Source organism: Leopardus geoffroyi, chromosome C1 (assembly GCF_018350155.1).
Source record: "Leopardus geoffroyi isolate Oge1 chromosome C1, O.geoffroyi_Oge1_pat1.0, whole genome shotgun sequence".
NCBI classification, from domain to species: domain Eukaryota; kingdom Metazoa; phylum Chordata; class Mammalia; order Carnivora; family Felidae; genus Leopardus; species Leopardus geoffroyi.
The window spans coordinates 157992068-158018544 of NC_059328.1; the positions used below are offsets into that span (position 1 = coordinate 157992068).

General features: G+C 40.2%; 1 protein-coding gene across 2 annotated transcripts in view; it reads left to right on the forward strand.

Moving 5' to 3' along the window:
* Positions 1-25403, forward strand: part of CERS6 (ceramide synthase 6) — a 318171-nt gene extending 292768 nt beyond the window's left edge. Inside the window, exons 9-11 of one of the 2 annotated variants that reach the window (XM_045480090.1) lie at positions 16147-16303; positions 16842-16865; positions 19756-25403. In XM_045480090.1, coding sequence (XP_045336046.1) covers positions 16147-16303; positions 16842-16865; positions 19756-19908 — 334 coding nt within the window. In that variant the 3' untranslated portion in view covers positions 19909-25403. The remainder of the gene's footprint in view (positions 1-16146; positions 16304-16841; positions 16866-19755) is intronic. The other variant, XM_045480091.1, reaches the window with a different exon arrangement.
* Positions 25404-26477: the final 1074 nt, after the last annotated feature.

Genomic DNA, 26477 nt, shown 5'->3' on the forward strand with positions numbered 1-26477 from the left:
ATGAGCCTGGGGGGAAGGACAGAGAGAGGGAGAGAGAGAATCCCAAGCAGTCTCTGAGCAGTCAGCGCAGAGCCCAGGGTGGGGCTTGATCCCACACATGATATCATGACCTGCACCAAAACCAACTGAGGTACCAAAGCGCCCTGAAAGGATAAAGATTTTCTTATACAATCACCTTGAAAAAAACTTTTAAATGTTTTCTCTAATTATAAGAATGATATATACATTTGTAAAATATAGAAAATGCTTTATATTAAATCCCTGGAATCAGAAGTAGCTAATGTGAATACTTTGGAATATTTTCTTTTAATCTCCCATTATACATGTGTGTATAAAATTAGGGATCATACTCCATATATATATTTTAATAATTTTTTTCACTTTTCATTACATTGTGAGGATTTTATTAAACAGAAGATGTGATTTTAACATACAGATAACATTCCACCATATAGGTATGCATTTTTAACCATTTTTTTTGTGGGATGTTTTTGCCACTAAAACAACATTGCAGGGGCACCTGAGTGGCTCAGTCAGTTGAGCATCCGACTCTTGATTTCACCTCAGGTCATGATCCCAGAGTCCTGGGATCGAGCTCTGCATTGGGCTCAACACTGAGCATGGAGCCTGCTTAAAATTCTGTCTCTGTGCCCCTTTCCCCCACTAGCATACACACACACTCTCTCTCTAAAATAAAATTTTAAATAATTAAGAAAAAAAAGAGGATTAAATTTATGAGGATAAAAAAATCATTTAAAAATATTCTTTTTTTAATGTTTATTTATTTTTGAGAGAGAGAGAGAGAGCAAGTAGGGGAAGGGGACAGAGAGGGCAGAGCATTCGCAGCGGGCTCTGCACTGACAGCAGCGAGCCTGATGTGGAGCTCGCACCCACGAGCCGTGAGATCACGACCTGAGCCCAAGTCAGATGCTCAATCAACTGAGCCACCTACATGCCCCATCATTTAAAAGTATTCTCTATATGTACAGCCATATTATCTGGAAATATTTCACCAACTTACGCTCTGGCCCCATATGAGTGTTGCTTTACCTTAAACTTAACAACACAGTGGTTTGTGTTCTTTTTTATACACATATGATGATTTGATACTTTAAATGTTACCTCTTTTTTTTTTTTTAATTTACATCCAAGTTAGCGTATAGTGCAACAATGATTTCGGGGGTAGTAAATGTTACCTCTTTTAATAAATTTGTTAGGTTGAATGTGTTTGAATCCATAGAAAATCTGAAAAAATACAATGAATGCTCATATACTCCTCACCTGCATTTGTCAACTATTAGCACCCGCAAGATCCATTACATTTCTTTATCCACATTGCATTTCTCTTGCATTTGCCAAATCATCTGAAATTGGGCTGCAAGACATCATGACACATCAACCCTAAAACTTAGCATCCATAACTTTCATTTTAACTATGTATGTATTGGATTATAAGCACAGTGGAACGTTCCACCTGTGTTTTCATAAGCCATTTGTATTTCTTTTGTGAACTGTGTTCATATCCTTTGCCCACTTTTCCTTTGAAGATGTGATGCGTGTCTCATCAGCATCTATGATGTATGTGAATGACAGCTGCTTCAGATGCTACCCAAATGCCACTTAAACCTCCTGACAGGGTGCTAGGCCCTGCACACCAGGTAGCCAATGGCATGTAAGAAACATCCTCCGTGATTTAAGGTACGGCCTTGGCTATTGCTGTTTCTGTATGTGAGAGTAGACGCCTTATATTCAGCTTGTTGACTATACACACTCTATTCTTTTTAAAAAAAAAAAAAGTATTTATTTATTTATTTATTTATTTATTTATTTATTTATTTATAACATTTATTTAATTTGAGAGAGAGAGAGCACAAGCAGGGGAGAGAGCGCAAGGCAGAGAGACTGGGAGAGAGAGACAATCCCAAGCAAGCTCCAGACTTTAACATGGAACCTGATGCGGGGCTCAAACTCATGAACCCTGAGATCATGACCTGAGCCGAAACCAAGAGTTGGACATGTAACCCACTGAGCCACCCAGACACCCAAGCACTCTATTCTTGATCAGCGACTATAGAAAGAAGCAATTGAGGTTAAATGGATAAGTACAACTAAACACGCTATAACTAGTAGGAACAGATAGAGTGTCTTGTCCTTTCAGTGAAATTATTTTTTTTTTTAATTTTTTTTTTTTTTGCTTTTTAGAGGAACCACACCCCTCCCCCGCTCTGGACACTCTGTGTACTGTCTTTTAAGTATTCAAAGATGAGTTTTACCAAATAAAACCACTAACCCGAGGACCCCTACTTTGATGTGCTTGCAGTAGGGATTTCTGCAACAGAATTCTCTCCAGCTCCTGAGCCTGCAGGCCTTCCCTGAGAGCAGCCCCTGGAGTCAGGCCAGGAGGGCTCTGGGTTTGCTGCATTGTGCCTTCCCTCTCTCCCAGGCAGAGTTTGTATTTCTTTCTTCCTCCAAGAATTGTTTGAATTTGCACCTGCTCTGAGTTTGCCAGCAAATAGGTCACGGCAGGCAAATCCCCATCCTGGCAATTACTGGTAGAAGGAGCTTTCAAGTTTCAGGCCCCAGGCTCTGCAAGGGCACTTCCCTCTCCCAAGTTCAAAGGCCCGGCTATTTATCTTGTGGCTCTCTTTTTATTAGTGTAACATTTAATCCCAGAAGTGGGTAGTATTAAATGTCAGGCTGAGTTTGTGCAAGGCCTGGCTTTCATTCAAGATACAGACACATGTGATGCCTCCGGGGAGCAGGTTTCCAGTCTCCTCCTCTCTGGCTCCCTTCCCCAGTGGCCCATTCTCCCCCTACGGTCCCCCTTCTCTCCCTTTCTCCATTCCCTTTTCCATTTCCCCCTCCCCCTCAAGATAAGATCGCATGGGGATTGTACCCCTGGTTTCCAGAAGCTCTCTCTTACATCTTGCAAAATACATTTTTTTTTCACAAAACCATGAAATAAGAAAGTAACAGAAGGTGAGTGCAGAGGCCAGGCATGTTTCACAGTTCCCAAGCCAGTTATCAAGCTTGAAATTTCAGGAACGCAGGCCACAGCCCCAAACGTGCCAACAAACCCACATGGCCAGGACAGAAGTGATCAGATGTACTAATGATGTGTGTTTAAGTTGGCCCCTCAACCCTCTCAGAGTTTCCCCACCCCTGACCCTGAATGAGCCCACAGAGCTGCTTCCTCTGTTCAGATGTAATCAGAGTATCTGTGTTTAGGGTGAGCACTGTGGACAGCCCCGTCCCAGATAGGCAGGGGTCTGCCACGGCTGGGGCACCCTGCTTTTCCCTGGCCTCACTCCTCCTCAGTACTCCCTGAGAGCACCTTCTCCCACTCACATAAAGGGTGCCGGCCTGAGGGGTCAGGGAGCAGCAGCTAGTGCCACCACAGACAAGTGCTGCCCGTTCCTGTCTCCTCATCCAGAGTGGGAAGCTGGCGCTTTGAGGAGAATGGCATCTGGCCAAGCAAGGCTGCTGGACTGTGCTCTGAGACTTAGTGGAGGGGGCTGTTGGGAAATCTGATGTATTTGTTTCTAACATTTCATGGACTTGAAATTACATCTTTCTTTTTTTTTTTTTTTTTTTTTTTACCAAAATGAGATCATTCAGCACATAGTGGTTACAGCTTTGCTTTTCTCCTTTAACATTGTATTATAAGCATTTTTCTATTTCATTAAATGTTCTTCTGTTACATAATCTTATTGGCTGCAGAGTTATTTCATTTTATGAAAAGGTCATTGTTTATTTATGAGTGCCCTATTTTGGGACATAATTTAGGATGTTTCAAGTAGTGTGCTATTATAAATAGTATTTGAGTGCACATCCTTATGGCTAAATCTTTTCACAAATCCCTGATTACTTCCTTAGGACAAATGTTTGAAATGGAATCACAGGCCCAGTAGATGGGCCCCTTTTGATACATATTGTAACACTACCCACAAAATACAGTATGCCAATTTATATTCCAACCCCCGCTCCCCAGCTAGATAAGGAGTTCTGTGAGGCACACTAATATGGATCCCCCACAGTGGGGGCCGTGTTGGACAAACAGTAAAAACTTAGTAAAAATAAAATGAATTCCATTTAACTTTCTTGGTTATCAAATAATTAACCAAACATCCCTTGCTTGCCTCCATATTATTCAAAAGATAGGTGTGTGTCACTTGGCTAAATACCGATGATGGCAATGACCCTGATCAAAAACCCTACTACCTCAAAAGTGATACTAATGGCCAACACACCAGGTGAAGTTACAGCAGTAAGTATCAGGTGAAAAGAACCTGGGGGCTTAAATATGGACAGGCAACTTATTATTTTCCAGGATACTAACAACCTGTTGTTACAAATGAATTGAGTGCCTTCCTAAGGGAAAAGGACTGAGGATGTGGCTTAGGATGTGGTCTGGCACCACCCGGGTACTGTACCCGGGTGTAAACTCTCATTATGTGAGCCAGTGCTATTTCAATAAATAAATCAGGGCTTTGTTCTCACATGAAAAATCTCATTCTTCCTATTCTTTTTCTCTCCCTCTGCTCTGCACCATTCTGGAATATTTGTTTCCATGAGCCACAATCACTGGGCACTATTTCTGAAGAGCAGCCATGTTTCTCTCAGATGCTATTCTCTCTCTTGCTCTTGTTTCTGAGACCTGTGTCCCCTTGCCAAGATCTCTGTGGTAGCCCCTAGTGTAGCACCTAGTGTCCCCACATACCTTCTCTCTCCTGTTGGAAAGCATTCCCAACACAGTTTTTATGAGATTCTTTCTAAATCAAGGCCTACTCCAGCCCCACCCACCTACCCATCCCCAAATCATCCAGGACTTTCCCTTATTTTCCATTTTAAATATAGATTTCTCTTCCTAGCAAGAAAGACCTTCCACAAAGTCATGCCAACCAAGATTCTTTCTCTCATGACTGCATAACAGGTACCCAGTTTAACTATTCATGATTCCTTGTGTATACTCTTTGCTTTTCCAGGCTACCTAAACCTTTACTCAAAATATTCCCTTTGCCTGGAACACCTATTATATTAAGATACTCTACCTTAACAATCCATGCATTTATCTGTTCTCCTTTTATTTGTAAGGTCTTTGAGTATAGAGTCTTACCCATCCTAAAATTCTTGTCAGGGATATAGCTGCATGGGTTGGTGACGGAGGACCCAGGATGTCTTGTTAATTTTGGAGATGTCATTTTTTTTATTCAACATGTAGCGGTATATACTGATCATAAGGGGAAAATTATAAGAATATTGTTTTTGACAGTGGTATGTGTCTAGCAGCATCAAGTTATATAGTCGGTGCCTCAGGTCTTTCACACAGATTGAAAATAAAAGAGAGCAACATCATTAAACTGGTTGTTGGTGACTTCTAGCTTTGCTGGCTTGGACAGGAATATGAGCCAGGGGCTGTGGGTATACTTCCAGCGACAAGTCACGCCAGCCACGTGTGTCCCTGACTGCCTGGTTACACATAGAAGCAACTGATGGAGTGCACCAGCAGGGAACTGGGCACATAGCTGGCAGCTGCAACCAAGCTTAGCTGAGTGCTTACTAAGGAATCCTGTAGCCATTGTATTCTGATGAAAATGCCCTGCTGCCGAAAGCTAGGGCTGCCCCCACTATTTCAGAGTACAGTCGAGCCAGAGTTATGCAGAGGTTTGCAGTCATAAATATGACAGTTTCTCAAGGCCTTACAGCCTTCATTGGCCCCTTCTTAAAGATGGGATTTTAAACATTTTGCCTTGCTTTCTACTTTCTTTTTTTTTAATGTTTATTTATTTATTTGGAAGAGAGAGAGTGACCATGAGCAGGGGAGGGGCAGAGAGAGATGGAGAGAGAGAATTCCAGGTAGGCTCCACATTGTCAGCACAGAGCCCTGACGCAGGGCTCGATCTGATGAAGTGTGAGATCATAACCTGAGCTGAAATCAAGAGTCAGACGCTTAACTAACTCAGCCACCCAGGTACCCCTCTGCTTTCTTACTTTTTCCCATGTGTCTGGAAGTAGAATGAAACAAAACCTTTCCTGTGTTCTTCGCCTTAGTTGTCCAGTTTTAGATTCAGAGAAATGAGTGTCATTCACTTGAAAAGATTGCATCAATGATGTGGGTCTCTTATGCACAGAGAAAATAACCAGAAAAGGTCAAATTTTAGGTAAATCTAAAAACATAAGAATTTGTATGGCTATTTATGTTAGTGCCTAAAGAACCTTTAGTAAGTTAGTAGTTAGTGCCTAAAAACCTTTGTTTTTAGATGAGGAAACTTCCGTTCAGAAAAAAAAAAAAAAAAAAAAAAAAGACTCCCAACATCATAGCAACAGTGAATGCAAGACTGAGCGTGGAATCCAGGTGTTTTGACTTCTGGTTCACACATAACACTCGTTGCCACCTGTTCTTAGATTCTGAGTAAGCTCATAAGCTCACTTGCCACCCACACTCCCAAGTATGTCCATGCTTTGGAAATGATTCCAGTTAACATGATTTCTATTCATTTTTAGCCAGAATGCTGTGATTAGAAGTGTTTTTGTTAATCATTTGCCCTGTTATTGTTCAATGCATATAGTTTCATATTTGTTATTTTTCTTCCAAACTTTTGAAGCCTGCAAAAGCATATTTTTCTTGTCTAAATCTCTGCATTCACTCTCCTAGAGTTGTTTCCCCTTTTTCTTTCTTTTTCCCCTTTAATGGGGGGCGGGGAGGGAGTGGCAGGTATTTGCTTGTTTTTCTTGATTTTCAGCATCTTACAGCTTGGTTCTATCAGCTCTGATTTACTCTAGGGAGGCAATTCTTTAAGACACATTTACTGTATCTCTTTGCCAACCAGAAGTTAATAGAGAGTACGGTGCAGTGTCCCTCAAGACTGCAGACCTGTGATACATTTTTTCTTTGCAGCAGCACTTCCAAAATTTGGGGGAATATTTCTCGAAGATAAAATTAAATATTGAATTCTAGAAACATTTAAATAAAAACAGAGACAATAAAAATGCTGGTAACACTTCCCAGAGATAAGGTCAGTAGAATCCAGTAGAGTGTGACTTCTTACACGTGTAGAAATGCCACACACCAAATCCTACTCCCACACACAGAGCTAATAACTAGGAGTAAGGTTTAATACAACCTAGGTAGGTACAGTCAGAAACTAGACCCTTCTTTCCTCTCTCCCACAAGCCCTGCTTCTACCCTCCATCTCTACCCACGGGCAAGGGTGTGGCTTAGTGTGGTGATGGGGTGGGGTGGGGGGGGAGTCAGGACAGGGACACCTAGAGCAGGGAACATCATGCAAGCCAGAGTTTTCCAGAGAGTTGGGAAGCCAGGCATCAAACACTGGGGAGACCCTATGAAAATATGTGGTCCAGAAAGAACTGATTATAGTCAGAGTCTCAAAGCTAATAAGACATGGGATATGAGAATAAGGAAGTCAATCAGGAAGGAGGAGGAGAGAGGGTCATTTTTTTAGCAGAAAATATTCTTTAGCTTACCTTTTAGACCTACCAGTCAGTTGGTGCATGCTAGCTAGGTGAGTGGGCCTGTTTTTCTTGAGGATCAGAGGGCATACATATGCTAGTGAGGATATAGATTTTTTCTTTGAAAATACATAATTAATATTTGTTCAGCTTGGGGATTTTCTTTTTTTTTTTTTTTTTTTAGTAATTTCGGGTTAACCTGTTATCTGACTCATTACTCTAGGAAAACCTCTTGATAGGGCAGAAAGATCTCATCAGTAGGCTTCTAGGCAAATGAAGGTAGGATCAAGAAGTTCTAATAGAGAGTTTCTAAGGTAATGCCAACTCTCTTCAGGCTTCTACACTGGGTGGAGGTGGATCCCTGAATAATTAAATATGGAAATTCTCCCTGAGCCAAGACTGTACTGGAACCTTCTCAAGGGATTTTTAGGAGGCAGATGGACCGTATTCTTCCTGTCTTGCTAGCCTGCCAGCCCAAACATGATGTCTTCTGAACCTCCCTATTAACTCTTCTTTGCTAAAAGTTTTATGGAGAGTACACATCCTCTGTTTTGATGTAATTTTTAAAAAGAGGAGACCAAGTGATAATATGTTTAAATTAAAAACAACAAAAACTATAATATTGTGACCTTGGATAATTAAATAAGACTTTAAGATCCTGGTCTCCTGACCAAAAAGTTGGTATCTTATCTGACCTGCCAACTTCATAGGTTATCATTGAGACTCAGCCTAATAAACATGAAAATTCTTCGAACTTCTTTCAAATGGAAGTATTACTATTACTCAGGCTCTCTTAAATAGTTCAGTTGACTCAGTGATGTATTTTACTAATGCTTGCTTACCATTCATCTCTAGAGATGCTCATTTTGTATTTCCCCACAGAAATCCCAGCACATAGGTATGAATATGGGTGCTGCACACCCCATTTCATTTTCTAGGGTATGTACAGACCACTTCACCATGAGCTGTAATCAAGGAAATAACCATGGACCCACCACACTGCAGACTCTTCTGACTTAAAAGCCATTCCCACACAGAAGGTGCTATTTAAATAGCTAATGAGAAAATACATACAGCCTCAGCTGCCAGCCACTGCCTGGAATGGGGAGCCAAATGGAAGATATTCACTCCCAAGAAGCAAATAACTATACCAGCCTATGTTCCTGTTGTAAATAGCCAGACTGTAAATGACATAGTCCTACAAGGCCACTAGACCTTCCCTCTGCATTTCTTACCAGAGCCCAATGGGTCCCCTCAGGAATGAGTTTGGTAGACTCTAGGAATAGGCAGTCTTTTCTACTCTGAGTTAATTGATTAGACTCAGAAACTTTGACGATAGGAGAAAGAATCTCACAACCAGAGTTCCACTTTGGTATGTGTTTGGCCTTTGTTTTCTCTCACTGCTACACAAAATATGGCTCACATCCCCAAGGGAAGGGAAAAGGTAGAAAAGGGCAAAGAAACCCATGGCAAGCTGTGAGATTTTCCTGCTCCACCTTGGCCCAAGAGCACTACCTGTCACTGGCCTTGCTAGGCATAGTCCCTACCATGGACATGAGCATAAAGCAGCCCTTCAGGGAAAGAGCAGGAAAGGGGAGGTTTCAAAACCTGGTCTTCCACCCTAAGTCTATGATGATGGGGTGATGGTTTTACACTCTTTTAGGAAAGTGGAGAATGATTGCCTGGAATGTCAGACTTTCTTAGATGTTCACCTGCCCAGGAGGCACAAGGCTCTCTCTCCCACTTTCTCCCATTTTTAGAACAAGATCTTTGCTTTTATGTCTGAAATATTTCATATACATGACAAGGTATTGGTGAAAGGCATTATATGATGTCCAATAATGGAGATCATTCTGTGTCAGGATTTAGGGTTTGAATGGGGTGGGCCACAGTAGGAAAACCAGTTAAATAAGCCCAAATGGGTCATTTAAGCAAGAGGGGCCTGGAAGCAGATAATGAACCCAAGGGATAAACATCCCAGGGAAAAAGGGCCGGGAATGACAGGCCATAGGAAGCACAAATGTTAAAGCACAGGTGTGTTTGTGTACTTTCTCTGTTGTAACATGGCAGTCGTTGGCCTTGTGCTGGGGCCAAGGGTGAAGGACTAAGGAAAGGTCTGGAGGAGCTGAATAAAGACTGTAGGAATAGTGGGACCTAAAGACCCAGACCAGTAGACACAGGTGGGTTCAAATCCCAGCTGACCCCACCTACTAGATCTGACCTTGGAAAATTTATTTACATTCCTTGTGTTTTAGTTTCTTCATCTGTAAAACAGATACTTAAAAAAAAAAAATAGGATTAAATGAGTTATGTAAAGCCAGAGCCCAGTTCCTAGCATATAGTTAATAAATACTGGCTAGTATAAGTATTACTACTATACAGGGATCTCACAGGGATGTAGAGAGGACTAACTGAAACAATGTGTGTAACATGTTTGGCACAGTGCTCAACACAGCAATTACTCAATAAAAATTAGCTATAGAGAACCAGTCAAAAGTCTGTCTTAAGGGGCATGTGGGCAACACAGAGCTAGGCAGAGGGTTGAAAACAAGCATGTTGGAATCAGAATGTATCAAGGACATGGCCTTGGCTAGAGGGACTTGGGTTGGCAGATCAGTAACATAGACAAGTGGATGAGTGGAGGGGTTGGGAATTCAGGCGGACAGACAGCAATGGAGCACCAAGAGGGCAGTGACTAATTTTGAGAAAAACATCTGCCCCAGCCAGGAAGTCACCACTTACAAGAGTATAAGTGACCAGTTCCTAAGTCTGGTCAAGCTAGGACCAAAAAATAAAAATAAATGAATTGATCCCACAGTCCTATTCAGATGGGAAAATGGCAGAACAGGTATGTTCACTGCTAAATCAGAGATGGTCCATCCATGTTTAAGTTTAGCTTCCTGTTAGATTACTTCTCTGTCTGCTACAAACTTCATGAATCTATTATTCAAAATAATTTGGTACCCATGCTAGAAGCTACCCAGAGCTTTCCTCCAAAACAACTTGCTGACCAACAATAGCATTTTGGAAAAATCTGAGGTGCTAGGGGGATTATATGTTAAAAGAAAATTACGCGCGTGGTTTTAAGCCTTTTGCAGCCTTGCCTATGCAACACTTGACCAGTTGTTTAGGCCTCAAGCTTTTATTACCTTAGGAGAACCAGGACAAAGAACATTGCATATCACAGTGAATTAATTATCAGACTCTTCTTTTTCAGGTATTAAGTACCCAGTGTTTCTGTTCAGAGTAAGTTTTAAGTGCTTTTGTGTCAGCATCTACTTTAACATGAGCAAAACATGCCAGTAGATTATTGACTGTCTTTAGGTCAAATCTACTTTGCGTTTATGTTTTGTGTAGTTTCAAATGAAAATATATGCCAGAGATCCACACATCATGAAATATACTGAAATCTGCCTAGGAAAGCAAAGCCAAGACCATTCAAAAGCTCTGAAGTAAAGAACACCTTGATTTTGACTGTAAAGCAAATTTTACTTTTTAATCTACCCTCATTTGTATTATGCAGCTCTACTCAAAGTGAGACCTTGACCCTGATTCTCCCAAAGAAGCAATCTTGGCTCTCTTTGGATATTTGACATGGGTCCAATTATTGTTGTGGTTTTTATATAGATCATTCCAGAAATCCCCAACCCAAGGCTCAGGTGGAGCTCTTTGGTAGGGGTGGAGTGAAGGAGTGAGGCATAGTCTGTGGTTGCTTGCTGTGGTCAGGGGCTTGGGCTCATCATGAACATCCACTTGTAACTCACACAACAAGAGAACCTGGGCCTCTCATCTTTAAATCTCAGTCACCATTATATATGGTCCTACCTCTAAACTACTGTAACATTTTAAAAGCAAGATTAGAGCCAAAAGTGAGACTGTTCACCTAACTTTATGTATTAAAGATAATGAACTTAAACTTTGAGTTGGCAGTCATAAGAATGAAGGAATGAAGCACTGGTTATACTTGTTCCAAATGAGACAACAGTGAAGATCGTCTACACTTGTGCTGTGTTACATTCTGAGACTTCCAGAATTCTGAGGCCTGAAGGGAAACAGAAATCACATTGATGCTTAGAATATGAATAAGTCCTTAAATATCACGTTAAAATGTTACTACTGTGTTTTTGCTTTTAAAAAAAGATTGTAGGGGCGCCTGGGTGGCGCAGTCGGTTAAGCATCCGACTTCAGCCAGGTCACGATCTCGCGGTCCGTGAGTTCGAGCCCCGCGTCAGGCTCTGGGCTGATGGCTCAGAGCCTGGAGCCTGTTTCCGATTCTGTGTCTCCCTCTCTCTCTGCCCCTCCCCCGTTCATGCTCTGTCTCTCTCTGTCCCAAAAATAAATAAAAACGTTGAAAAAAAATTAAAAAAAAAAAAAAAGATTGTAAACTTTCCACTTGTGCATGAATGTCCGTATCCATGACCTAGGATAGTCTGTATAATCTTTCTGTGATAATTATTTTAGATGAAGACTCTAAAAGGTAAGTGTGAGCACAAGTAATTTTAAGTCATGGTCAAATTAAATTCTTATGATTCATTAAACATCCATTAAAATAACTCATCAAGGCTAAACTGTCTGTTGGGGTAGAAGATGGTGCATCTGCATGTCACCAAAAATTGCCTGGAGCTCAGCTTTGCCCTGCAAGGAATCAAGAATCATGCAGGAAGAAATAACGGCAGACTGAAGCCTCCTCATCCCATTGTTTAGCAAGATTCTTAGAAAGAAGAGTGTAACCTGAAGATCCAGTGATTGTTGTGCTGGGAGCCACACCTTGGCAGACAGTTCTGGTAGAATAGACCTATTTGAGCATGCTTTGTATGTGCGTGATGTGCCATCTAGTGGTTAAGTGAGCCTAACATTAATGAAAAGGAAAATGGTCCTTTCTGGTCCCTTAATGGCTCCAAACTCTCTACAGCAGTAGAGAGCAGCAACAGTAGGTTTGACACTGTAGCCCATTGCTTGGGAAAGAAAAAAGAATCTATTTTCTTAGAAGCCATATGGTGAAACCAGATTATTGGGGGGGGGGGGGGGGAGGGGAACACTGGTATGATAGTAATTATGCAAGCCAGAGGTTGATGGCATTTGGTCCACAAAGTACTTTCTCCATTTTCTTTTACTGAGGTATGATTCCCAGTATAGTGCCCAACTGTTCAGTATATAGCTTGATACGTTTTTATATTTGTGAAGCTTACATATGTATAATCCGCATAATCACCATATGGATCAAGATCTGGAACGTTTCCAGCATCCCAGAAGCCTCTCTCTATGAGTGCTTAGAGATAACCCGTGTTCAGAGCTTATCACCATAAATTTGCAATAGTATCATTAAAGTATATACTCCTAACCCTAACCTCCAAGAAAGGATAAAGTCCTGTAATCACCATTTCAACAGTTTGCCCAAAAAAAGGAACAGTTTCCTCATCAAACATTCTGTATCTAAACCAATGCCCATTTCCTGGGTTTGCTGTTTTTCAGAGTCCATGTGCTGTAATGATATCTCTCTCCCCAGTTTAAATTCCTAATATATTGTTTTTCTTACCAAGCTTCTCACTGAGAGATATATCCCCTGGGTGCACTGAGTGTATTTTCCCAAGTGTCTCTGCAGGCATCCAAGTCAATTTTCAAAGAAATCCCATTACTTTTGAGCAGTATCTCAGAGGTGCCACTGATTGTCATGGCAAAGCCTATGAATTCTGATGCAGCATTTCAGAAATTAATGTGAATGCCATGTCACCAGTGACTGCATGACACCTTGTTCAAATTAAGCCGAGCAAATCATAATGGTGAAAAAGGCTCTCAACCTATGATCCAGCAAAGGCTAATTTATAATGAATAGCATAATGCAATCATTGTTGCTATTTCTAAAGGACCTCTTTCTGTTCAGATGAAACTAGATTCCCTCTGAATGTCAGAACATATAATATGTCACAAAGCAGAGCTGGTTCTGAAATAAAATTGTTATTTTTCCAGAGCTGCCTTGTGCATGCCTATTTATTTGATTACTAAACACACATACAATCAACCAACATGTCCAGAAAGCATGTTACTTCTAGGTGTTCTGCAAGGTGCTGGAGAGAGAAAAGTGTAAGGTGCGTGGGTCCTGCCTTACTGCCACGGGGCTGAGCCTTACTTCAATCTGTTGTCCCCGGGCTGGCAAGCTGGTATGGCTGCCTCTTGGGATAATGAACAAGACTGGAATGTAGGCTTATCCTAATGTGCTCCTTTTTAAAAATAACGTGTATTTTTTTCTAATTATTTTTAATGGATTTGGAAAAAAGAAGAATGTAAGGAAGAAAATACAAAATTCCTTAATTCACCAAAGAAAGTCTATAATGACTTTAATTCCTTTCAAGGAATTACAGTTTTCTGGCTTTTCTGTGTGTCTGTGTGACCCTTAACACAGGTTTGAACTACATGGGTCCACTTATAGATTTTTTCAATAAATATAGTACTGTAAATGAATTTTCTTTTCCTTGTGATTTTCTTAATACTTTTCTCTAGCTTACTTTATTGTAAGAATACAGTATATAATACATATAACAAACAAAATATGTGTTGGCTGTTTATGTTATCAGGAAGGTTTACAGTCTACAATAGGCTATTAGTAGTTAAGTTGGGGGAAGTCAAAAGTTTCACACAGAGTTTTGACTGCATGAGGGGTTGGTGCCCCTAACCTGTGCTGTTCAAAGGTCAACAATATTTATTTTATGAAGTCGAGGTGATACTACATATTTTTCTCTATCATAAGAAATTCTTAAAACATGTTCAATACTTGAGTGAGTTCATAATTTCTGGAATAAAAATGAAAACTAATTTCTTAACTGTTTCCTATTATTAGAAATTTTTATTGCTTGCTATTTCTAAAATAGTTATAGAGATTTGATGTTTATGTACTTCAAATGAGGTCTTAGACATTCTACCACCATACTCAATGGCCAGAACTTTCAGAATTGTGTTAAATAATAACGGTGATGCTGGCTCGTTGTGGTTTGTCTCTGATTATAAAGGCAGTAACTCCGGTGTTATTAAATATGATGACACGGGGCGCCTGGGTGGCTCAGTCAGTTAAGCGTCCGACTTCAGCTCAGGTCACGATCTCGCGGTCTGTGAGTTCGAGCCCCACGTCGGGCTCTGGGCTGATGGCTCAGAGCCTGGAGCCTACTTCCGATTCTGTGTCTCCCTCTCTCTCTGCCCCTCCCCCGTTCATGCTCTGTCTCTCTCTGTCTCAAAAATAAATAAAAATGTTAAAAAATTAAATATGATGACAGCTGACTTGAGCTGGTTAAAATCATATTAAGGAAATCTTTTGAGCTCTAGTTTTTAAACATCAGCAGTGGGGAATTGAACATTACCAAATGTCTTTCAGTGCTATTGAAATAACTGGGTTTGTCCCAGTTTGGCCCATGGATGTGTAATACATTATATTAACAGATTTTCTAATATTATTCCCTTTCCACCAAAATGAATTCTATGTTGTAGAGTAATACACTTATAATGAATTATAAAATTCAGTTCCATACTATTGATTTTTGTACATTGTTCTCGAGAGACCACTAGTGTGACAGGATCAGAAACATACTTTGTGCATCTCCTTCTGGCCTATAAATGAGGGTTGCTGAAATTAGGGATGGGAAACCTGTTTGTGTCTATTATCCATTCCCCTTTTTTTCTTCTTATCCAAGTGCAAATTAAGTTTCTTTCCTTTTATGAACAAAGCAGTTTTCCTAACCTCCCTCAAAGCACTCATCATACTCTTTCTTATATTAAAATTAAAATTTTCTATATATCTGTCTTCTGTTCTTGTGGGAGTAGCCTATGTCTTATGAGTTTTCCATTCCTACCCCTTAGCCAATAAGTATTGTCCACCTAGCTTCTCCTCGGGTCCCAGAAAGCACTCAGTGGCAGATGGTGGAAATACACTTAGATGAGTTTGGTCAACACCCTTAGATCTCCAGACAAAGCCCTGCAGTAAGCTTAGGAGGAAAGCAAGGAAGTCAGAGTGATTGTGAAGTTCTGTGGGCACCATGTTTCTTTATGGCAATAATAGGAGTCCAGAAGGTATGAATCAACTTCTAAAGTCATAGGAGAGGACGCAGCAGGGACAAGAGTGAAGCACTGAAACCAGCCCTCATGTACCTACCCCAGGTGGCTGCTCCATCCTTGTCTTGATGATAGATTATGGAGAGAACAAATTACTTCAAATACTTTTTGCCTGGCTGTAAGTATATTCTAACCACCACTGTGCTAGGCATACAGTTTAAACTTCCTAACTAGTGTTTCTGGAATTAACCTTTGTTCCTGCAATGTAATGTTATCAAATAGTATTCCTCACACTTAAAGACCAAAGGCAACTTTGGAGACAAAACAGGCCTTTTAACAGGTAGTAAGAGAGAGAATGACAACCCAAAATGTCATGGAAATTAATGGAGGAAATGACAACAGAAGTGAAAGGGGAGAAGAAGTTCACTGGTCCAGCTGGAATTAAAATGAGTGTTAAGAAACCAGGGAAATAGTTCCAGCAAGGACTCTTCCAAGTACCTGGTCATGTTTCAGACCATCCTTGCAGGGTGGGACTAGTTAGTGGATATTGTTGGCTTTGTGTTGGTGCGCACTAACTGAAGGTCCTTTGAAAGCAAAGTGGAAAGCTGTGTTCAGTGATTACTTTCTCTTTTTCCTTAGGGTGTTAAATACCACGTTATTTGAAAGCTGGGAGATCGTTGGACCTTACCCTTCCTGGTGGGTGTTTAATCTACTGCTGTTGCTAGTACAAGGCTTGAACTGCTTCTGGTCTTACTTGATCATAAAAATGGCTTGCAAAGCTATTTCAAAAGGCAAGGTAAGATAAAACTTGCTATTTCTAATATGTCCCAGAAAATTATATTTTTGGTTCTTCTTCATCAGCAGAAATACTATTATTTCAAAATTCATCAAAACTTGTATTTTTTCTTCATGATTTAGCATAACCTCCTAGAAACACAAACCAAATTTTCATTTTCTTCTGTCCAGTTAATTTTTTTTAACTTGTGGTATCGCTTTGATGATGATTCCCACTGATCTGTATAATTCTAGATTTAATGATGATAATGTTATTTGTCGTGTTCTTTCACTGCCTCTGTCTCCCATGGTCCTTCTCTGATTAAACTTCTACCAAACAGAAATTTAAGAATTTCTTTCCTTTTATGAAAAGGGTTGCTTGATGCAGCATGCCCATTTGTGATTTTTCCAATAAAACTCAGCTAAATCTCTTTGTTTAAATATAGACTCATGAGGCTGATTCAAATAAAGTTTCTTGAGAGCAGTGGCTTTTCCAGAATGTTCTCTGTGACATTTTCTTACTTTCATTGTTTGTTCTCTTCCTTCTGCCACCCTGGAAGGCTGGGAAGTGGAACCCTTTACATGTAAGTTCCTCAGACCTCTCTCTCTGTCCTTGTTCTGGGTGCCACTCTCGCCTGTTGGAGGGGCACGCAGATGCTTTTGTTCCCATGCATATTGTTCTGGCTAATCTGTTGGCACTGACCAGAGGCTTTAACTGAGATGTGGCTCCCACCAGGTGCAAAGGATACCAGGAACAGCTCAGTGAGTGCCCTTTGCGTGAACTTGTATCCTGCTAAATTTTGCACAATCCAGCAGGAGGAGAGGAATTTTTTCACTGGTGTTTAACATGTTTGCTAAAAAAAAAAGAGAAATAGACCAAAGTGAAGTAGGAAAAACAGAACTAAGTTGGGGTGAGGATCAACGTGGTCCAGAAAGGAGGTCCGAGCATCAGCTGTTTGCCTGCTCTGCCCTGACCACTTGGTCCTGGCCTCTTCTGTGGAGCTCAAGGCATCTAGTTATGTACTATGAAGGCAGTTCTCAGCATCAGCTTTTATATATCCAACATATTTGGACCAAATAACTATTGAGAGGCAAAAAGTTCATTTTTTTTCTCTGTGACCTGTTCATCCTTAAAATGAGCACGTATTTCTGTTAAAACACACTCCTTTCGTCATTTGGATACAAGTTACATCAACGTGCACAATATTATCAGTATAGCAGTAATTGGAGATGCAAGGGCACAGTAGATTCCATTACTTGTCTCCTTATTGCATTGCTGTTTCCACCAGACGTCTTGTCTTCTCTCCAAATTATTCCTCAGGCTTACATAGAGATGACTATTAATTTTATGGCAGATCTCAGGCTTCAGAATATCTTAACTGCCATTGCTCTTCACCCAGAACAGTAAGAATTCTTCATGGCCATGGGTAATGGACAGTATTTTTCTGTGGGTTATCTTGAGACATGTTAAATGATTAATTTCCTTGAAGGTAACATAAATATAGACTTTTTTTTCCAAATGCAATTAAGAATAATCTTACTAAGCATGCAAATGTAAATTAATCACTTTGAATCTGGAGTTTTCTTTCCTCTTTAGCAGCTTATGACTAATGGATTTCTAAATGTAGTGGTGCTTCACTATCATGCTATCTTTGTGACCCATGTTTTTTTTTTAAGTTAAAGTATCCTAAATAATTCAGTCCTTTTGGTTTTTCTGTACCTAAATCTTCTTGATGGTGGTCCTTTTGAGTTCAGTCTCATCTCAAGGAGCATTGGAGTGAAGTCCATTTTTACCGTATTTATTTTAGTTGTTTCTGGTTAGAAAGGAGCAGGTGCCATGCATACATGTTCACACTCTGTCCTGTCCACACCCACCTGACAGAGATGACGTTGTCCTGCAGCAATGGTGGCTTCTCAAGTTGGGGGCAGTGGTGGCAGAGAGAGGATGTGATGTGAAAAAGCCCCCAGTTCATTCCGATATACCTCCCAGGAAACTCTGCCAATGCACTTCTTAGACAATCACGGGCAACTAGATTTGGGAAACCCAATGAAGCCAGGCCCCAGGTCCCTATTGCTACCCCACTTAGGAAATAAATGAACAGTGCTCAGTTACTCAGATGGCTTAAGGCCTGTTGGGTAAAAATGTTTACCATAATTTAGACAGAGTAAGAGGTTCAAACATGTTAATTTTAAAAGCAGTTGAGGATTTTCTTAAACCCTCCCTAAATGACTTTTTTTTGTTGTTGTTAGACTGTGACTTTATTTTGTCCTTTATGGTAATGCATAGATTTATATGCTGGTGCCTAAGTTTGTGATCCTCATTACATAATGAGACTGGGTGGAGGATTGAAGAACCTTGGAATAATGATCAATAGATTTTCTTTGGAAAATATTGTATTTTACTTTATTTTATTTTATTAATTTTTTTAATGTTTATTTATTTGTGAGAGACAGAGTATGAGTGGGGGAGGGGAAGAGAGAGAGGGAGACACAATCCGAGGCAGGCTTCAGGCTCTGAGCTGTCAGCACGACGTGGGGCTCGAACCCACAAACTGCGAGATCATGACTGAGCTGAAGGCAGACGCTCAACTGACTGAGCCACCCAGGCGCCCCAATAAATGAATAAACTTAAAAAAATGTTTATTTATTTTTGAGACAGAGACAGAGCGTGAGCAGGGGAGGGGCAGAGATAGAGAGGGAGACACAGAATCTGAAACAGGCTCCAGGCTCTGAGCTGTCAGCACAGAGTCCGACGCAGGGCTCAAACCCACAAGTTGTGAGATCATGACCTGAGCCGAAGTCGGACACTTAACCGACTGAGCCACCCAGGCACCCCAATCTTTGGGAAATATTTTAAACTAGACCTCACCCAGCAGGTTCCCAAAATGCCTCCTATTGCCATTAGTTGTTACATAGTACATAACACAAAATTTCTACTTAATTTTAGCAGATAGAATAGGAAAACAAATTAAATCATAAAATAATGCATTACAAAGCCAAATAAGAATGACTTTTTAAATGATCTAAGCTAGTGAATATCACAATTAGTGTGGCTAATCCTTTATGGGATTTTCATGGAGAATGTGATCATCAGAGAGTAAATTGATCCATTTGTACCAAATTCCTATAATGCCATTCCAATAGCATAGTGTGGTACTTTGCCAGTAAGAGTGGGTTTCATGGTCTGGTACATTCTCATTGTCCAAAGGTACCTTAAAGTCAGTATGTCTAGCCCAGCCCCCTATGATGCCCAAATCTACCTACATTCCTTGATAATTGACTTTGTCACCCAAATTATATATCTCCAGTGAAGGAGAACTTACTATAATGGAATATAATAGGCAATATTCCTATCCTTTTTGACTTTTAACATTTGGATGTTTCCCTTCACGTACAATTACATGTACTTCTGAGCATGCCATACTTTAATGATTCCTTAGGAGCTGGTTGCATTCACCTTCTTGTATTCCACAGGTGTCCAAGGATGATCGAAGTGATATTGAGTCTAGCTCAGATGAGGAAGATTCAGAACCTCCAGGAAAGAACCCCCACACTGCAACCACCACCAATGGGACCAGTGGTACCAATGGGTATCTCCTGACTGGGTCTTGCTCCGTGGATGATTAATTACTCAAAACTACCAAGTCCCGAACAAAGTGAACTATTTGTTCCTGGAAGCATTTAATAAGTTGCAAATGTAGTTCCTTTCATTATATCTCAGCACCAGAAACAAAAATTAGGATTATCTCAAAGCATTTTGAATAGTGCACTGCCATATGTCCTGTCTGTGAATGAAGAAGAATTACCATTCTCTATATGTAGGCATGCTGTATGTAATTGACACAAGGGAACAGTATTTGCATTTGTACTGTCTTAGAATATTATTTATATTTCGAATTTGTTTGTAAATCTGTGGACAAAAGAGGGTTTCCTCACTCCTTTTACTCTCTGGGGTCATGACAGTGAGGGAGATGCTCCATCTGCTTCTACCCCTTTCTATTGCTATGACTCAGTTCGCTAGGAGCATCAGCTTAATTTGTCACTTAGAGCAAACAAAACCCAGTGCAAGATTCTCGTACCCCTCCAAATAGGTTTGCTTTCTTTGTATTACAGTGCCTGTTTTGAAACTGCCTATATAGTCTCAGTGACCATTTTCCCAGTGTAAAGTTTAATCAGGATGAGCTAGGCTTTTTAATTGTCACTCTTTGTGGTCAATTAGCAGTTCAAATTTAAAAGTATGGTTTGAAATAAACATAATGTCTTGTGCACACAGCCAAGATTTCTTTAGTGAGTATGATAGCTAATTGGAGATAAACCTTGTAGGTTACAGAGACTTTTTTTTTAATTCTCTATTATGATGTCAGTGCTTTGGCTCTGAAGGAAGACATTTGCTTAAGGTCATAGTTACAAACAATGAAGTCATTCTTACTATTGGGAATTTGTCCCTTGATCTGAGAATAGCAGAAAGAGAACAGCTGATTTCAACCAGATTTCAGCACTACCCCTATAATTACCACAGTCTTCTGTCATGTCATGAAAAAAAGAAGCTAAGCATATTTTGGGACAGCAAAGGAGACTGCGAACAGTTGGCAAAGGTCACCTCTGGTGCAAAGCACTTTATTGCAACCAGCATTCGAGGAAGTGCCCTATCTAGTATTTGATTTTGATGTTTCTATTTTTCTGAGTAACGTAAAACCAGTGGGAGAAGGAAGATTTTACTCTTTGTCTTTTCTCCTTAAACATGACCTGCAGTGACTCTCCTGTTATTAGAAACTGAGCAGTGTTGCACTTGAGGCCCTTTGGTTAGCTTCCTTGAAGATTTGTTCAGTTTCCAAGAATTTTTATTCAAATAGAGCTATTTCCAGAAAAAAATAATAAAAATTCTACTGGACTACAGCAGTATCAGCAGTGAGAAAGATTGTTGAAAAGTAAGTTGCTCTAGTCTCCTACATGGCAGTGTTATTTATGTATAAGTAAGAAAACCATACACATAAACCAAAGACTTTATCTGTTTTCTTCCACTTCTAAGTAAGAGGGAATAAAAAGGTATTACAAACACTTACTTCATGAACAAAACAAGAGTCCAGAACCACAGTGCAATAATATAAATGTGAGTCAAAGGATAGTAAAGACAACAGCAGAAATACTAGGGAGTGCACATCCTGCTTCCAGCCATACACATTCGATTCTAATTTTTGAAAAAAATTGAGATGAATCTTTGTGCCCACAGTTCGCAACCTGTGAGTTAATAGTTAATACTCCCAAACTAAAACCTCACACTGTAATATTAAATCTTTCCCCACCTATATACGAAATAGTATGTTTCTGATAAGGTCCACAGTAATAATTAAAGAGCCTTAGACATATGTCTGTTGATAAAACAATGCAACTAATTCTTCTTGTAAAGCTTTATTATTTTATTCAACAAAACAAGAATATGTCTAGGAGTGTAAGTTGTGGATGGTTTGAGACCAATCATAAAACATCAATAGTACTTGTTAGTCATCTGAACATCTGACATCGGAACATCTCAACATCTCAACGTCTGCATTGATAAAATGCAGATATATCAAATGGAACAGCAAGCATGTTATATAGCTGAAAATTTTTGAGGTGAAAGTTTCCTTTTTTACCAACTAAAATATGGAAAAGAAGAGTGAGTTGTACCTTGCTTTAGTGTCTGGAGCAAGTCCTCTCAATGGGGGAAATAAACCAGAGAACCACAATGTGTTCAAATTTGGATCATCTGACACCCCACCACAGAAGAATAATTTGAAAAGATTGGCTTGTAAATTAATGGTTTAGAAGAGTTGCATGAAATGAAGTAAATTGAGTTAGTCCTTAGCAAAGGCAAATCTAAGCAAACTTTTGTTTCTCCCAAAAGTCACTTAGAAGGAGGACTGAGAATACTCAGAGCCTCAGTGACCAGTGACATTAACTTAACACAGTCCCCTATATATCTATAGATTTTTATTTGATTTTGCCTTTTAGGGCAAAGAGTTCTTTTTGACTAATCAAAGTTGGTGTTTGTAGGCCTGTTAAGATGAAAAATAATACATTTCTGTCTACTCCTCCCCCATGGTAGCATGATAAGACTGAGAGAGAAAAATATGTGAGATATCTTATCTTCTACTTGTGCCAGACCATAGCTTTGGAAGTGTATTTTGTAAATTCAACTGTAGGTTACTGAGAGTGTTGTTTCCCATTAATTAACTTAGCCTGTGCTGAGATCTCCTTCCTCCTGGTCATATTCAAACCTTCCCAGGGTACCAAGGGGTATGTAGGAAGGAGTCTAGAAAAAGTAATATTTTATTCTCTAATGCTATAGCTTTTCTAGATCTCTTAGTGGGGAAAAAAGTAGAAAATTGAGTAGAATTTGGCCTTGAGTCAATAAATGATATGAAAATGTGTGATCCATGTATGTACATGTATATTTCTCCAAAAACATGATAAAACCAAAATATCACAGACTCATCCTTACCCATATTTTTTTTCATAAAAACTATCCATCGTGTACAATAAAAACTTCCCACCTCCCTCTCAACTTCCTGTTCATACTCCTCACCCAGCTGAGAGTGGTAGGATCCCTTTGGCCTCTTGCCTCAGAGCTAGGATCACAGAGGGCCTAAGGTCAGAGTATAAGCCAAATATAGTTTGCATTTCCAAATTCAGTGGTACAGATGTTGAGAATAGAGGAGTAAGTGTCAGTGTTATGGATTATTAAGCTGAATGTTGGTAAAAAAAAAAAAAATGCGTATGGTTGCTGCTTCACCCCAGGGTTTTATTAACATCCAGTCCCTGCCAGGCTGCTAGACAGATGGTGTCCTGAGGTACCATCCAATAATGAAACAGGTATCTGACAAAAATGAACTAGGAAGAAAGGTAGGATCCCCAAAGAAAGCAAGCAGTTGGGTCACAGAAATAACTCTTCCGTGAGATAAAGTCCAACTACGTTTAGCCAAACTGGTAGGTGAACCTCAAAATGTTCAGTTCTGTTGCCAACTTTCCATTCTGAGTATTTGGTAGAGGTTGGATTTGAGCAAACTGAATGCTTTCACCTTGGGCAGAAAGGGTCTGGATCTCCCACTCTATTTATTTCAACCTCATTGCTATTTGGGCTGAAGTAAAAAATGAGATTTCCGTTCAGTTCACCTGAGTGTTTGCAAAAAAAGCTCTTCAGAGAGAACTTTATGGACACCAATGATTGTTCCCATTCTCTTCATGATTTTGCAGTGATAGTTCTTTTTCCCCTTTCTTAGAAATGTTAATGCCAAAGTTGCCTGAATATTTGAGTATTTTTCCTTAATTTGAAGTGTACAGAATAATTCCAGAGGTGTTAAAAGATTCTGTTTATTTGTGTCTGTGATGATGTCGTTGTGTCCAGAGAGGCTTCAAGAAATCCTTTAGAAACAAAAGGTTAAATGTTTACATTTCATGTGATATTTGAAGTCTTAAGATACTAATTAGCATACTTCTTTTTTCTTTGTCTTTGGCTGATTCCTGCTTTGTAGATAAGTATCCGTATCCCTGAAATGTTTATAACATTCAAGCAAGAAAAAAACAAATGACATCAAAGTCAGCCTGATGAGAAAGTGATGACAGGGCACTTTCAGGTGTTAAGTAACTTGTATGGAAAGAGGAAAGGCAGTTAGCTCCATTCATTGCACTTGCTGCCTAGCATGCTGTTCCCGAAAGGAATACCCTCAGTAATTATAAACAGTTCTTGAAGTCATGCCGAATGCAGCAGGTAGTAGTTAGTACTGGTTCTCTATGGCCACCTGGTAGTTCTTTATAGCAACAGGCCAGCAAAGGACCCTGTGGTTTGCCTTTGTGTGTATGCCCCCCCCTCCTCTAGGGGGCGCTTAGTAGACAAGCCCTAGGCCTGTCCATTTGTCCACTCTATGCTGTTGTAACTTCTCTAATACCTATTCAGAGGGAGCATACCTGATGCTGCTTTTATTAGAGAAGATAAAACATCCTAAGTAACAGTTTGTAAGATCTGCAGACACCCAAAGGAGAACCTTAGTCTTTTCCAGGTATTTCCAACTTAAGTTCAACCTGAAGCCTTTGAAAGGAATGCCTTACCAAATGGCCACAAGCTAAGACCCATCAGATCAAAGAAATAAAAGTCTCGGCAACCAGATGGCATATCTTATGGTGTCTCCACAAGACTAAACATTCTCAAGATGGCCAGGAACTGATGGGAGGGAACTGTTAGCCCAAGATCTGTCTTGCTCATCTCATCTACCCACATTCCTTTCAGACTCCTGGAACTCTTGATAAAAGGAAGCCAAAATATTGTCACTTATCGGCTATCCATTTTCCAGTAGCCTTTGGGTCAGTTGATAACCACACTTCTTTCTCTGCCTGATTCCATTTTTATTAAAAACTGTTGTGCCCACGTGAGCCTGTTTTCCTTAACACAGGTCCATGAAAGCTTGGTTTCCTCTTTTGCTATGTGTCACATGGCCTGGAAATCAAGACAGCAGCTGTTGGTATGGTCTCCGTGCTAAGTGAAAAATTAGATTTTATAGAGGTAATTTTTTTTTTCTTTTGGACCTACAGTAATTTTTTAAACTGTCATTGTAAAACTGCCCTTAAAAAATTAGAGGCTTTTAAAGATTACTTGCCAAAGATAAATTAGCTCTGTAATAGGAACAGTTATGTGGCAATTCTGGGACTTTAACTTAGAGATTCATTAATTTAAAGATGGAATACACCCTCCAAGTGTGATTTCCAAAAGTTTCATAAAGCCTCTAAACCTGTGATTCTCATCAGCTCTCGGTTTGCCCACAGAATCAGTTACCTCCGTAGCCATTTCTTGTCAAGCCAGGGGGAGAGGGTTAGTTTTGGGATTTGATTGTTTTTAATTTGCAGTGAGAAATAGGGTAGGTGATAATACCTTACTTGTTTTCTTAAGACAATTCAATGCTTGGGCATCTCTGTCAGAAATGGAATGATGTACTGTTAGCCAATTAGAATTATTTTATGTATTGTTGTGTTTCGCTGATTTTTATATGAAAATATAATTATTCATTCCTGATCTCTGGAAGCAATCATTATTATGAGGATCATTTTACTTTGGAAACACTTTCATAATAAAGATAAGTATTAAGAGTAAAGTGTGAATGCCATTTTCTGTAAGCGCTACCCAGCCTGCGTTGGTAATATGTCACATCTTCCTGGACAAGATTTATTTCAGGGCACACACCATCCTGCCAGTTTCCTGCAAACTTTCCTTAAATCCCAGTTTCATAATGGGATTCATAATTCCAGTTACATAATCCCAGTAATCATAATGATTACTGAAAAGGCGGTATTATTTGTTAGATATGTGTTATTTTGTCAAGAATTTGGCTAAGCTACTCCATAGTATTGCGGTCCGAGTGTCCGTTTTGTTTGCCAGGTGTCCTGCAGGGACGGTTAACTGACACAGTGCAGGTGCCTGTCCTGGAGAGCAGCCCCGAGTCACCAGCAAATGTAGGTCCCTGTTATGACTTCCCCAGCAGCTCTTGTGATCATAGTCTCCTCTGCCTGCCAGTACCTGGATGTCTTCTGTGCCCCTTAGCTAAGACCACCATGGGGTTTACCAAAACCCCGCTTTTTTTAATTCACCCATCCAGCCTTAGCCTCGGAAGTCCAAAGCACTCTACTCACGGACTCTAGTAAAGGTGTGTGCCCCAGGTCTTGCCTCTGTCTTCACCCTGCCTTCACCAACCTATGTGGCCTCTCGAGGCACGCTGTGCACCTCCCCCCATGACCTGTGAATAATAAGCCTCTCTGTTTCAATTTCTCTTGTGGTCTGTTGTTGAACTTCGGTTCACCATCTGACACCTTGTGCTCCACTTAACAAATATCAATTTAACATGACTGAAACATTTGTATGTTGAAAATTAAGATATAGAGGTGCTGGGGCGGCTCAGTCATTAAGCATCTGACTTTGGCTCAGGTCACGATCTCATAGTTTGTGAATTTGAGTCCCACATCGGGTGAGCACAAGCCCCGTTTCAGGTGAAAACAAGCTCCACTTCAGGTGAACACAAGTCCGGGTTCGGGTGAGCCTCGCTTCTCTCTCTCTCTCCCTCTCTCTCTCAGTCTCTCTCCCCCTCTGCCCCTCCTGAGATTCTCTCTCTCTGCCCCTCACTCATTTGCACCCTCTCCCTCTGTTTCAGAAAAAAAAAAAATTAAGATCTAAA